This window comes from Neofelis nebulosa, chromosome 16, assembly GCF_028018385.1.
Source record: "Neofelis nebulosa isolate mNeoNeb1 chromosome 16, mNeoNeb1.pri, whole genome shotgun sequence".
Taxonomy (NCBI): domain Eukaryota; kingdom Metazoa; phylum Chordata; class Mammalia; order Carnivora; family Felidae; genus Neofelis; species Neofelis nebulosa.
This window is the reverse complement of record NC_080797.1, coordinates 1,762,012-1,776,895: the sequence shown is the minus strand read 5'-3', so window position 1 is coordinate 1,776,895 and position 14,884 is coordinate 1,762,012. Positions and strand designations below refer to the sequence as shown.

Here is a 14,884-nt window from a genome sequence, read left to right as displayed (position 1 = left end):
GTTTTTTTTAAAAAAGTCCACGGGAGGGGCACTGGGGGGCTCAGTCGGTTAAGCGTCCGACTTCGGCTCAGGTCATGATCTCACGGTCAGTGAGTTCAAGCCCCGCGTCGGGCTCTGTGCTGACGGCTCAGAGCCCGGAGCCTGCTTCAGACTCTGTGTCTCCCTCTCTCTCTGCCCCTCCCCCGTTCATGCTCTGTCTCTCTCTGTCTCAAAAGTCAATAAACATTTAAAAAAAAAAAAAAAAGAAGTTAACACCCTCAGGGGCGCCTGGGTGGCTCAGTCGGCTGAACATCTGACTTCGGCTCAGGTCGCGATCTCACGGTTCGTGAGTTCGAGCCCCGCGTCGGGCTCTGCGCTGACAGTGTGGAGCCTGCTTGGGACTCTCTCTCTTCCTCTCTCTCTGCCTCTCCCCCACGCACGCTCTCTCTCCCCAAATAAATACATAAACTTAAAACATTTTTTTGTCGGGAAACAACTTCCTTAACTTGAAAAGGACTTTTAAAAACCTCCAGTTCACATGGGTCATGACGCCCTCACTGTAAAAACAGGAATAAGGCAGGACTGTCTTCACGGCAACACTGGGGGTCCTGGCCAACGCGCTAAGAGAAGAAAATAAAGCGGAGGAAAGGAAAAGATTAACTATGTGAGGGTATAATTCCCACCGTGGAAAACCTTGCAGGGCAACAATAAGCCACCAACAGGAGAGTCAGGGACTTCCCTGGATGTAAGAAACATCAACACCAACAGCTCTCCTCACCCCCGCGGTAAGAAGTCACGGACAACAAAAGGTCGCTCACAACAGTAACAAAGTCTCTCAAGTATTCAGAACTCAAAGTAATTAAGGATGTTCTTTCAATGTATGTAAAATCTTTACGGCAAAAATGCGAAACTGCTGTGTGTGTGTGTGTGTGTGTGTGTTTAAGTAGTCTTCACGGCCACCACGACCCTGAGATCAAGACCTGAGCTGAGATCGAGAGTCGGACGCTCAACCAACTGAGCCCCCCAGACGCCCCATAAAAATGTGAAACTGTTAACGGGCATGAAAGTTGAGTGTAAATGGAGAGAGACACTTTTTGCTTGGATGAGCTGATTCCCGATTATTAAAGATGTCAGTCCTGCCCCAAATAACCTATAAGTTAAATTTTTACAAACTTGAGGAACTTCTTCTAAACTGTTTATGACAATCTAGAGACGCCTGGCGGGCTCAGTCGGTGATTAAGCGACTCCTGGGCTCGGAGTTGGGAGTTCGAGCCCCACGTTGGGTGTAGAGATTACTTCAATAAATAAACGTTAAAAAAAAAAAAAAGATAAAATGTTTATGACAGTACAAAGGTCCGTGAATAGCCGCGTGGATTTTGAAAAAGAGGAGGGAGTCACCCCGGCAGATATTAAAACATCCAACAGAAGTTACAGCAACAACAATTACACAAAAACCCAACTGGTTCTGCTTAGTTGCTAAAAACTAAAGAAAGGAACCGGGTAAGAGCCATGGAACCACCCGTGTGCCCACAGAAGTGTGATATGGGCTGGGTGAACTCAGGGGGGTGACCTCAGGGAGGACCGGTTAGATTAGCAGACACCGGGGGGCCACTGGGTGGCTCAGTCAGTTAAGCATCTGACTTCAGCTCACGTCACGATCCCAGAGTTTGTGGGTTCGAGCCCCCCGTCAGCTCTGTGCCGACAGCTCGGAGCCTGGAGCCTGTTTCGGATTCTGTGTCTCCCTCTCTCTCTGCCCCTCCCCCACTCACACTCTGTCTCTGTCTCTCAAAAATGAATAAATGTTAAAAAAGAAAAAGATTAGAAGACACAAGTGGCTGCCTCCCTCTATAGAGAGAAAAAGAAATAAAGCCGTATCCCTATTTCATACCATACGAGAAAGTAAACTCCGGGTGGATTAAAGACTCTAAAATGAAAGGTGAAAAACTAGAAAGTTAACAGATGAAAATGTGGGGGAGTATTTTTGTGACCTTTGGGGTGGGACTAAATAATAATAATAATTATTATTATTTATATATTATATATATATATATAAAATATAATATATATATTATTATTTATATAATAATAATATATTATTTTATTTATTATAAAAATAAATAAAAGTTTATTTATTATGACAGCGACAGAGAGGGTGCAAGCAGGGGAGGGGCAGAGAGAGCGGAGAGGGGAGAATCTCAAGCAGGCTCCACGCTGCCAGTGTGGAGCCCGATGCGGGGCTAAAACCCACGAAGCTGCGAGATCATGACCTGAACTGAAACCAAGAGTCGGATGCTCAACCGACTGAGCCACCCGGGCGCCCCTAGAGATGTCTTATTTACGTGGCCACACCCCCTTCAGCCCATGGAACAGGGTCTACCCCTGTAGAGCATGGGCGGTGTTTCTGAGGGCCTGCTGTCCCAAAGTTTGCCAGCTAGAGGGGTGGACAGATGTTAAAACAAAGTGTCACAACGGTTTTGTCAGGCCTGTAGGAATTTACAATACGGTAACTAATCCAGTCTAGACAGCTCAAAGTCCACATTCCGCCCCAGCGACCGAGGCCCACGCTTAGAGTCCGAGAGACCTCAGGAGAAGGCTCAGTTAGTGGCTTTGCCGTGAAAACACTGGGTAGAAACATTCCCTTCCAGCCGATAGCACTCAGGATCAGTTCCATGAAACCCTGCTTCTGAGTCTAATGTTCTGTTTTCATTGGGTTCTTTTGGTTACAAGGAAACGGAATGAACTGAAATCACCTACAAATACGGTTTTACAATAATCGGCCCAGACGAGAGTCACCAACGGGTGCTGTACTTTGCAGGCCAGAGTTGAATTAGGAACAGGATATTTACATAGTGTCAGAACATGTCCCCACAAAAGTGCTTCTTAGTGAGAAAAGAGGAAACAGTATCTTGACGGTGGAAAAGCACGGTGGATTCCACCTTGACCAAGTATCAAAGTTAACAGCACCCCCGCAATAGGTCAAATTGATATGAAGTATTTCCCGATATGATGCCCCGAGAAAGCCACATCCCTTATGTAATAGTCACGCCAGAGAAACGTACGGCAAATCCAATTGTGAGAAGCATCAGAGGAGTTGAGGGAAATTCTACACAGTCGAGGGACATTCTACGTAATTACTGGACTGTAGTTTTCAAAAACGTCAAGGACATAAAGAATCCAGACAGTTTGGGGAACTACGGGAAACAAAAGAGCTATGGTCCCGGATGGGTTCCTAGACGTGGGCGGGAGGGTGGTGGGGGGAGCTACGAGGGACATTTTTTGGACAATTGACAAAATGGGAATATGAACTGCAGATTGGATCATCCTGTCCCATCAGTATTGAATTTCCACATTAATAACCATACTGCAGTTCTGTAAGAAAATGTCTTTGTTTTTAGGCAACACACGTTGAAATTTAGTGGCGATGTCTCCAAGTTAGTTCAGGGAAAACCCTTGGAGACACAGGAGACACAGGAATAAAGCCAACGAGACCAAATGTTAACAAGTGGGGAATCCGGGCCAAGCGGATCCGTAAGATCGACCCTCAGTCGGTATGTTTAATGCCAGGTGTGAGAAATTGAGAAGCCTGCAGAAGGTGGCAATACCCACCGGGAGATTTCCGCTTCCGGCAACATGGGTGTGTGCTTCGCTGTTCCGCCCATTAAATCCAACCAAATCTGGGACATTCTATATACACACAAGAAGTGAAAGAATTCGCAACCTAGAAACAAAAACGTTTATTGCCGGTGGGATGAGCCCTTTGTGTTTTTTCGGTTTTGTGTATAATTTTTTTAAAAGGTTATTTACTTATTCCGAGAGACAGAGACAGAGAGAGAGAGAGAGCTAGCAGGGGAGGGGCAGATAGAGGGGGAGAGAGAGAATCCCTAGCTGTACCCCTAGTGCAGAGCCTGATGCAGGGATCAAACTCATGAATGGTGAGATCATGACCTGAGCCGAGACCAGAGTCAGATGCTTCACTGACTGAGCCACCCAGGTGCCCTAATAGTAATAATAATAATAAGCCTGCTCTCTCCAGCCAGAGGACCAGGAAAGGGGTAGCCTAGCAAGGCAGAACTTGGGAAATGGCCACTCTATTCCAGACATTCTACCACGGACAAACTGTGGCCACCCCCACACCAGCAGCCAAAGGTTGAGCCTAGATTTGCACCCTCCCCAGGCTTGTCACCAGGTGCCCCAACATCCCTGCCGGGCTGGCAGACTCTCTGGGAAGGCCAAGTAGGGGAGCGGGGACTTTCACCCCAGCCAGCTGGTAACCACAGGGGAGCCTGGATACCCATCCCAGATTGGCCACCATGAGGCACCCTTCCCATCCCCACTGGGATGGCGTCAGGGGGCCCCAGGAGGGTCAGGACCGTCACTCACTTCTGCAGCCAGGAGGTCATCCTCACCCAGGTGGCTCCCAAAGGACAGAGGTGTTAGGATTCTCTGGGGAATCTTTTATTTTTTTGATGTTTATTTATTTTTGACAGAGAGAGAGAGGGAGACACAGAATCCGAAGCAGGCTCCGGGCTCCGAGCCGTCGGCACAGAGCCTGACGCGGGGCCTGAACCCACGACCCGTGAGATCGTGACCTGAGCCGAAGTCGGACGCTTCACCGACTGAGCCACCCGGGCGCCCCTGGAAAATATTTTAAAGCAGCCACGATAAAAAGGCTTTAACGAGGGGCGCCTGGGTGGCGCAGTCGGTTAAGCGTCCGACTTCAGCCAGGTCACGATCTCGCGGTCCATGAGTTCGAGCCCCGCGTCAGGCTCTGGGCTGATGGCTCGGAGCCTGGAGCCTGTTTCCGATTCTGTGTCTCCCTCTCTCTCTGCCCCTCCCCCGTTCATGCTCTGTCTCTCTCTCTGTCCCAAAAATAAATAAAAAACGTTGAAAAAAAAAATTAAAAAAAAAAAAAAGGCTTTAACGAGAAACTGTGGATGCACTTGAAAGAGATCAAACAGAACTTCCAGCAAAGGCACAGAGGGTCTAAGGACCTAAATGGAGACTGCGTAACAGCTGAGATCACAGCTCAGGGAGTGGGCCCCACAACACAATGCGGGAACAGAGAAAAGAACCCGTGACCCGGAAGATACGACAACAGAAATCACCTGTTCCGCACGACAGAGGGAAAACAGACTTAAAAGCACAAACGTCTCGGGGACCCCTGGGGCTCTGACAAAAGATCTGACCTTGTGTCATCAGAGACCCAGAAACAGGAGGAAGAGGACAAGGCTGAAAAAAGTTCCCAGATGATGGCTGAAGACCGCCCAAATCTGGCAAGAAACAGACACTCACACGTTGCAAGAAAGCCAGCAAACCCCCAGCAGGTCACGCCCAAAGATCAACTCCCCTCCGACCCAGAAACCGCACTCCGGGGGCATTTTCCCAGGAAAATGAAGACTTTGTGTTCCCACAAAAATCTGTATGTGAATATTCATGGCAGGTTTATTTGTAACAGCCAACAACTGGGATCTGCCCAGTCGGCTTTCAGTTGGGCAGTGGGTACACTGTGGTACTCCCCGCAACGGAACACTACCTGGCAATAAATACCAGTGCACGCTACAAACCGCGAACCTCCAGGGGAGTGTGCCGAGCGGACAGGGTCGACTCCCAGAGGGCATATACTGTACGTTCCCATTTATATAATGTTCTTTTAAAAAAAAATTCTTTTAACGTTTATTATTTTTGAGACAGAGAGAGACAGAGCTCAAGCAGGGGGAGAGGGGAGCACAGAGAGAGAGGGAGAGCCAGAACCCGAAGCAGGTTCCAGGCTCTGAGCTGTCAGCACAGAGCCCGACGCGGGGCTCGAACTCACGGACCGCGAGATCGTGACCTGAGAAACAGTCGGATGCTCAACCGACTGAGCCCCCCGGGCGCCCCAACATTCTTAATGTGACAAGAGGGCAGAAATGAGCAGAGCGGTAGGAGTCGGGGGGTAGGAAGGAAGCGTGTGTGGGTATACAGGGGCATCGTGAGGGATCCTTATGGTGAGGACAATGTCAGTATCTGGGTTGTGATATTGGAACTGGGGAAAGGGCACGCGGGATCTCTTATTTCTTACGACTGTCTGGGAATCTATAATGATCTCAAAAAAAGTTTTATTTTTAAAAATCTACCTGAAATTTAAAAAATACCTTTGTGGGGGTGCCTGGGGGGCTCAGTCGGTTAAGCGTCCGACTTCAGCTCAGGTCACGATCTCGCGGTCCGTGAGTTCGAGCCCCGCGTCGGGCTCTGGGCTGATGGCTCAGAGCCTGGAGCCTGCCTCGGATTCTGTGTCTCCCTCTCTCTCTGCCCCTCCCCTGCTCACGCTCTGTCTCTATCTCAAAAATAAACAAACATTTTTAAAAATTAAAAAAAACACACATTAGATGACTCAGATGAAAGGTATGAATTAAGTGGATTTACCTAAAAAGCAGGGAAGATTGAAAGTAAGTGAACTAAGATTTCAAAAACTCAAGAAGGTAGAAAGGGAACATGAAAGTAAGCTCAAGGCCTGAGGAATTATTAAAGGTGGGAGTAGACATTCATCGTCAAAGAGAGAGGGGAAAAAAAAGAAATCGACTAGTAAAATTAATAAATCTGGTTCTTTGGCTAGTCCAATAAAATAGACTAATCTTTGGCAAGTCCGATGAAGAAAAAAAAAAACAAACGGGGGGTGGGAAGAAAGAGAGAGAGAAAAGAAAAAGAAAGAAAATACAAAAAACATTAGGGGTCACGACTACAGATATGGAGATTTTAACACATGGTAAAAATGTAAGTGTTCAAACGTGCAATACTACGTTTGAACAGCTACATGAAATAGATATTTTAATTAGAAAATATCAATTTATTGGGACACCTGGCCGATTCAGTCAGTGGAGTATGTGACTCTTGGTCTTGGGGTTGTGTGTTTGAGCCCCACATTGGATGCAGAGATTAAAGATAGAATCTTTAAAAAATATATATTAAGAAAGAAAATATCAGTTACCAAAACTGACTCAACATCAGAACTGACTTAAGGGGGGAGGATCAAAAAATTTGACTCAAAAAACCTCAACAGACCAAAAATTATAGTAGGAATTGGAAAGGTATTCAGGAAGGTATCTCCCAAATGGCATCAGGTCCAGATGGTTTTATGGGTCCACCTAACCTGCATTGAACAGAAAATTCCTATAATCTCTAACTTATCCAGAGAATATAACATTTTCTAACTTAATTTATAAGGGCAGCATAACTCTGATAACAAAACAAAACAAACAGAACTCAAGGTGGCTCAGTCGATTAAGCGTCCAACTTCAGCTCAGGTCATGGTCTCACGGTTTGTGAGTTCGAGCCCCACGTCCAGCTCTGTGTTGTCAGCTTGGAGCCTGGAGCCTGCTTTGGATTCTATGTCTCCCTCTCTCTCTACCCTCCCCAGTTCATGCTCTCTCTCTCTCTCTCTCAAAAATGAATAAATGTTAAACCAAATTAAAAAAAAAAAAAGAAATCTATGGGCCACTTTTATTTTCTAACTTAGATGTAAGAGTTTGTATTTTATAAGTAGGCTCCATGCCCAATGCAGGGCTTGAACCCACAAACCTGAGCTCAAGACCTGAGCTACTATCATCTATAAAGAACTCACCAAACTCCACACTGAAAAACAAATAATCCATCGAAGAAATGGGCAGAAGACATGAATAGACACTTCTCCAAAGAAGACATCCAGATGGCCAACCGACACATGACAAGATGCTCAACGTCACTCATCAGGGAAATACAAATCAAAGCCACACTGAGATATCACTTTATGCCAGTCAGAAAGGCTAAAATGAACAAATCAGGAGACTATAGATGCTGGAGAGGATGTGGAGAAATGTGAACCCTCTTGCACTGTTGGTGGGAATGCAAACTGGTGCAGCCACTCTGGAAAAGTGTGGAGGCTCCTCAAAAAATTAATAGACCTACCCTACGACCCAGCAATAGCACTGCTAGGAATTTACCCAAGGGATACAGGAGTACTGATGCATAGGGGCACTTGTACCCCAATGTTTATACCAGCACTTTCAACAATAGCCAAATTATGGAAAGAGCCCAAGTGTCCATCAACCGATGAATGGATAAAGATGTGGTTTATATACACAATGGAATACTACTTGGCAATGAGAAAGAATGAAATCATGCCATTTCCAACAACGTGGATAGAACTGGAGAGTGCTATGCTAAGTGAAATAAGTCAGGCAAAGAAGAACAGACACCATATGTTTTCATTTGTATGTGGATCCTGAGAAACTGAACAGAAGACCATGGGGGAAGGGAAGGGGGAAAATAGTTTCAGACAGAGAGGGAGGGAGGCAAACATAAGAGACTCTTAAATACAGAGAACAAACTGAGGGTTGATGGGGGGGTGGGGGAGAGGGGAAAGTGGGTGATGGGCATTGAGGAGGGCACCTGTTGGGATGAGCACTGTGTTGTATGAAAACCAATTTGACAACACATTATTTTTAATAAAAAAATGTAAAGAAAAGATTTTCAAAAATGGAAAAAAAAAAAAAAAAAAAAAAAAAAAGACCTGAGCTGCTATCGAGAGACAGACGCTTGACCCACTCAGCCCTACCCAGGCATCCCTAGATGTAAAAATTCTAACTAAAATGTGAGCAAGCCAACCTAGGATTATATTACAAGAGGGGCGCCTGTGTGGCTCAGTCCGTCAGGCTTCCAACTTCGGCTCAGGTCATGATCTCACGGCTTGTGGGTTCAAGCCCCGCGTTGGGCTCTGTGTTGACAACTCAGAGCCTGGAGCCTGCTTTGGATTCTGTGTCTCCCTCTCTCTGCCCCTTGCCAGCTCACACTCTGTCTCTCAATAATAAATACACGTAAAAAAAAAAAAAAAAGAATAATTCATAATGGCCAACTAATGTTACTCCCAGGCATTCAAAGATGCAAGATTAGAAGAAAAAAAAAATCAGAACATTAACATGTGAAGAAACTAAAACATTGGATCATTCCAGCAGGTGCCAAAGTGTATGAATCCCTCGTTTCTACGTCTGCAAAAACCTTCAACGTAGGCATCTTCGAAGAAGCCAACGCGGCCTCCTCTTACAGAAGCTGGGAAAACGCCGTTGGCTTTCCTGGGCTCCCTGGCAGCTGGGTCACCGGCTTACGACCCGTCCCCCTCACACCCAGCCCTGGCTTCCCAAGGCGGTAGGTACCACGTCAGGGCAGGGAGGCTGCGCTGAGTTTCCGTATCAGCAGCTGGAGCAGTGTGGGCTCCAGTGACCCGGTCTTATGGCAGGAGCAGAGTTTTGCTCACCAGACTCGTTCCGCAGCCTGGCCCTATTCCAAGTCTGGTTCTCTAGCCCCTTACCGGGTACAGCCCCGGGAGGAGCCAATGTATTTTTAACAAATTCCCTTTCATTCTAAGTCAGCCTGAATGTTCTCTGAGGCTTACGCGAAACCCCTGACCCATACAAATGTAGCAAAGCTCAGCAGCCCCAGGGGCCCTACTCCACACCCTGGTCTCTCTCTCTCTGCAACTTATCACCTCACTTCCTGCTGCTTGACTCCTTGCTTTCTCCATGGTTTCAGGTACTCTTTGCAGCAGGCTAATGAGATAAATGGCAGATCTGGACATTCACTGCATCTGGCTCAAGTGTCACCGGTGCTGAGCAGACAGGAGCAGGCCCATGATGTCCCTTGTGGGGACAGTAGGTGGGACATGTTAATCATCGGGAAGAGAACCAACAGACATGGCAGCTGACTTTCTTATAGGCACCTAACCTGGTCTTGGGAAGCTTTTGTTGTTGTTTTGTTTGTTTGAAGTAATTTCTACACCCAACGTGGGCCTCGAACTCATGACCCTGAGACCAAGAGTCACATGCTCCACCAACCGAGCCAGCCGGGTACCCCAAGTCTTGGAGGTCTTAAAAGGCTTTCCAAAGGAAGAAATTCTGGGCTGGAACTTCCCAGATAAGTGAGGGTCGGGCAGAAGGGAGGCCAGAGTCAGGAGACCAGCTGGGAGGCTGTTGCAGTGGGGTGTAGAAAGAAAATGGTATCTCGGACCGGTGATGGTGGCGGTAGGAACAGGAAAAGTGGATTTCAGAGAGATTAGGAGCTGAAATGAGCGTGACTAGTGACAGGTTGGACAGGGAATGAGAGGGGGAGGGTTCAGGGTGGCCATCAGGGATCTGTTGGTACTGAGCAGCCAAATGCGTGGACGGTGGTACCACAAGGGGAGTATCTCAGTTTTGAACACGCAGTTTCAATGCCTGTGGGACATCCAAGGATTCCAAAGGGCAGGGGGACCTAGGGGTTTGGGTGTCAGGAGAGGGGTCTGGGCTAGACATAGGTTTGAGTCACTGGGGTGTAGGTGTGGTTGAAAAGCAAGGAAAAGAACGAGGGTGATCCCAGGTGTTTGTGTAGCACAAGAGGAGGGGGGTGCGCCTGGGTGGCTCAGTCGGTTGAGTGTCTGACTTCAGCTCAGATCATGATCTCACGGTTAGTGGGTTCGAGCCCCACATCGGGCTCTGTGCTGACAGCTCGGAGCCTGGAGCCTGCTTCGGATTCTGTCTCCCCCTCTCTCTCTCTCTGCCCCTCCCCACTTGTGCTCTGTCCCTCTCAAAAATAAATGTCAAAAAAAAGAAAGAAAGAAAGAAAGAGAGAGAGAGAGAGAGAGAGAGAGAGAAAGAAAGAGAAAGAAAGAAAGAAAGAAAGAGAAAGAAAGAAAGAAAAAGAAAAAAAGAAAGAAAGAAAGAAAGAAAGAGAAAGAAAGAAAGAAAGAAAGGGAAGGAAAGAAAGAAAGAAAGAAAGAAAGAAAGAAAGAAAGAAAGAAAGGAAGGAAGGAAGGAAGGAAGGAAGGAAGGAAGGAAGGAAGAAAGAAAGAAAGAAAGAAAGAAAGAAAGAAAGAAAGAAAGAAAGAAAGAAAAGGAGAGGGCCAAAGGCCAAACTCAGGGGGTGAACTTCTCACGAAGGGCCAAAGAGGAATCTACAAAGAAAGTCCAGCCAGAGAAGAGGAGTGTGCGTCATGAGTCCCGAGTGGAAGAGACGGTGGTGATGTGGGTCGCAGAAAACACGTTAAGATCATAACGGAGAAGCGCCCAGTGGGCATAGAGCGCTGGCACTGGCGACCTCGGCCAGAACTGAGCCAGTGGGTTGGGGGTGGGGTGGGGGGGGACCATGCTAGAGACAGGGGGAAAAGGCAGAGGGAGGTGAGGGTCAACATTGGCGACCATAAGAAGACAACAGTGAGGGGCAGTGAGCGGCGGCCGGAGGCTTAAAAGCCGGGCGAAGGTTGTGGTTGGAGTCCAGTCCCAGTCCGCCCGGCGGGAGAACGGAGCCACAAGGAGCGCGGGGGACAGTCGTGGAAGGAGATGATAAGGGCCTGTGTCCGGGAGGGAGACAGCTCCCGGGTCACAGGAGTCCCTATCGGGCCGGCGTTTCCTCCCCCTCCCCGAGCCCTTCCTGCCGCCCGCCCGAGCAGGCCCTCCCTGGAGCTGGAAGAGCGAAGGACGGAGTCACCGTGGCAGCAGCTCTGTGCCTTCGGAGGTCTTTGCGCTGGCCCGTAAGCGGGACTTGGGGGCTGGGGGACGGGGGCCCCGAGGGAGGGGTGAGGACGAGGATGTGGTGCTGTCCAGGCTTTGGGGGGGCGAGGGTGGGAGAGGGCAGCGGCGGGGGGAGCGGGGACAGGACGAGTGGGAGCTCGGTCGGCAGGGGTCCCAGAGGCTGGGGGTGGGAGTGGGGGGCTAGAGTCTGGGCGGGGCCTGGCGCCCCAGGCCGAGGTGCCCACTTACGTACCGCCCCCCCACGTCCCCGGCCAGGCCCCCATGCCTCTCCTCCTGCTGCTGCTGCTGCTGCCGAGCCCTTCCCGCCCCCGGTCCGTCTGTGAGGTCTCCCAGGTGACCAGCCAGGTGGAAGTGAACTGTGACAACCGGGGGCTCAAGGCGCCGCCTCCCGACCTGCCAGCCGACACGGCCATCCTCCGCCTGGGCGAGAACCCCCTGGGCACCTTCTCCACGGCCTCCCTGCGGCCCCTGACCCGGCTGGCCCAGCTGCACCTGAGCCAAAGCCAGCTGACCCACCTGCAGATGGACGGGACGCTGCCCGCGCTGGAGACCCTGGATGTCTCCCACAACAAGCTGCGAAGCCTGCCCCCGCTGGGACGGGCCCTGCCGGCGCTCAACACCCTCGACGCGTCCTTCAACGAGCTGACCTCGCTGCCCCCTGGTGCCCTGGACGGCCTGAGCCAACTCCACGAGCTCTACCTGCGCGGCAACAAACTGAAGACGCTGCCGCCCGGGCTCCTGGCGCCCGCCGCCCAGCTGAGGAAGCTCAGCCTGGCCGACAACAAGTTGAACGAGCTGCCCCCCGGGCTCCTGGACGGACTGGGGGAGCTCGACACCCTGTACCTCCAGGGGAACTGGCTGCGGACCATCCCAAAGAACTTCTTTGGGGACCTCCTCCTGCCCTTCGCTTTCCTGCACAGCAACCCCTGGTACTGCGACTGCGAGATCCTCTACTTCACTCGCTGGCTGCAAGACAACCCCAACAACGTCTACTTGTGGAAGGAGGGAGTAGACGTCAAGGCCATGACCCCCAACGTGGAAAGCGTGCGATGCGTCAACTTGGCCAACACGCCGGTCTACACCTACCCGGGGAAGGGCTGCCCCACCCTCGGGGATGCGGACATAGGCTATGACGAGTATGAGGACGAGGACCCCTTCACCACGGCTGGGGTCATGCTCTTCACCAACGCCAAAGCCCGCACAACCCACTGGCCCCCACTCTACCCAACGTCCGCTGATTATCCACACAGCCAGATGCCCTATCTGTCTTCTACCCAAGAGTCCACTGAGAGTCAGAATATGTCCGTGACCACCCCGGAACCCCCCACGACCCCCCCCACCACGGAGCCCCCCACGACGATGCCCCCCAAGACACCCCCCACCACGACCCCCCCCACCCCGGAGCCCCCCACGACCCCCACCATGACGCCCCCCACCACCACGAACTCCCCCACCCCGGAGCCCCCCACGACCCCCACCACCACGACCTCCCCCACCCCGGAGCCCACCATACCCCCCACCACCCCAACCACCTCTGAAATAACCACATTCTTAACCAGCCCCAAAGTCACCTCATTCCTTACTACCTGGCCACGTGCCACAACTACCCTCCCAGAGGCTCAGGGGGTGGCTCGAGAGAATGCACACAGCCCCAGAAATGACCCTTCCCTCGGCCGGGACACGTGCTGCCTCCTTCCCCTGGGCTTCTACGTTTTGGGTCTCCTCTGGCTTCTGTTTGCTTCCGCAGTCCTTATCCTGCTACTGGCCCGGGACCGCCGTGTGACGCCACAGGCCCCGGCCACAGCCACATACACCACGCATCTGGAGCTGCAGAGGGGGAAGCAAGTGCCCGTGCCCCGCGCCTGGCTCCTTTTCCTTGCAGGCTCACTGCCCACTTTCCGCTCCAGCCTCTTCCTGTGGGTGCGGGCTAATGGCCGCGTGGGGCCTCTGGTGGCAGGACGGCGGCCCTCAGCCCTGAGTCTGGGTCGTGGTCACGACCTGCTGGGCACAGTGGGCATTAGGTACTCTGGCCACAGCCTCTGAGGCTGGGGGGGTGTGGGGACCTTGAGAGGCTGTGATGTGACGGCTTTCCTGTCGGGATCTAGCTTGGGGGGGGGGGGTGGGGGTGGTAATTACTTTTCCTTTATCCGAAGCCTCTTCTCCATAGCACGGGCACAACCTTGGCAAAGCCGCGGGGGTGGTGAGATGCGGGAGCCAGGAGCTCATAGAACAAGGCTCTCCACGCTGCGGCGGGGGAGGGTCCCAGACCGCTAGGCTATTGCCATCACCTTGGGGACGCTTCAGGAAAAAGGAGATGCACCAATCAGCACTCTCACATGTGTGTACTGAAAAGACCTGGAAAGAGACATATCGAGATGGGAGTCCGGGCGCCTGGGTGGCTCAATTGGTTAACACTCAGCTCACGATATCGCGGTTCATGAGTTCGAGCCCCGCGTCGGGCTCTGTGCTGACAGCTCGGAGCCTGGAGCCTGCTTCAGATTCTGTGTCTCCCCCTCTCTCTGCCCCTCCCCTGTTCACGCTCTGTCTCTGTCAAAATATAAACATTAAAAAAAAACAAACGTGAGCCCTGATGACCCCTGGGTAGCATAAACACAGTGGTTTTATTTTCTTTTCCTCCGCTTAGCATTTCCTAAGTTTTCTACCACTGTAAGGTATTTGTGTTTAAAAAAAAAAAAAAAGCTTCACGAAGAAAAGTTGCTTTCCTTTGGAGAGGAAAACGGTGGCCCGTCTGAGGCCCCACTGCCCCCACCCTAGTTGGATCACTCCTCACCCAACAGCCTGGCAACCCACGCCCCCTGCCTCCTCCAGGGGGGCAGCCCCTCACCACCGGGAGCACTGGTGTCAGCTCAAAACCTAAGTTTCCCTGGAGCTGCCCCCGTGCCCGGGGCCTCCGAGGAGCCAAGGCGGGGCCTCCTGCTCTGCTCAGGTCCGAGGCACGGATGGGAGTGGGGCTGGTGATGTGCCCACCTTAGTGGGTTGTACCGAGTGGTCTCAGTGAAGCCTCCCACTCCTAAGCTAGAACACAGGCAAACGGAACCCACTTCCCCCCTGCTTCTCTCGACTCTGCCCTTTCCCCAGCGCGCCGAGCCGGGCTTTCTCTCCTCTGGGGTCGCCAGCCCAAGCCAGGGCTTGCAGCCCGAACAACGGGAGTGCAAGCTGAGCCTTTCTGGCTCCAGACCCCCTTCTCTCCAGATGGCGCCAGCTTGAAAACCTGACCGCGCTCCTCTCCTGCCTGGAATGCTTCCCTGGATACATCAATCTTGAGCTTGGCCGTCAAGGGCTTCTATGCGCCGACCCAGCGAACCTCTTGCAACAGACGCCTCGCCACCTGTGTTCCAGCTGTTGCAGACCTCCAGATCACCGGCTCTGCA

General features: G+C 51.3%; 1 protein-coding gene across 1 annotated transcript; it reads left to right on the top strand.

Moving 5' to 3' along the window:
• Positions 1-11,150: 11,150 nt before the first annotated feature.
• GP1BA (glycoprotein Ib platelet subunit alpha) lies at positions 11,151-14,083 on the top strand. Its single transcript, XM_058704894.1, has 2 exons — positions 11,151-11,491; positions 11,748-14,083. The coding sequence occupies exon 2, from the start codon at positions 11,754-11,756 to the stop codon at positions 13,533-13,535; it is 1,782 nt and encodes a 593-aa protein (XP_058560877.1). The 5' UTR covers positions 11,151-11,491; positions 11,748-11,753; the 3' UTR covers positions 13,536-14,083.
• Positions 14,084-14,884: the final 801 nt, after the last annotated feature.

Bases quoted from the DNA above. Each gene is read 5' to 3' on its own strand.
- GP1BA (XM_058704894.1), top strand. From the start codon at position 11,754: ATGCCTCTCCTCCTGCTGCTGCTGCTGCTGCCGAGCCCTTCCCGCCCC.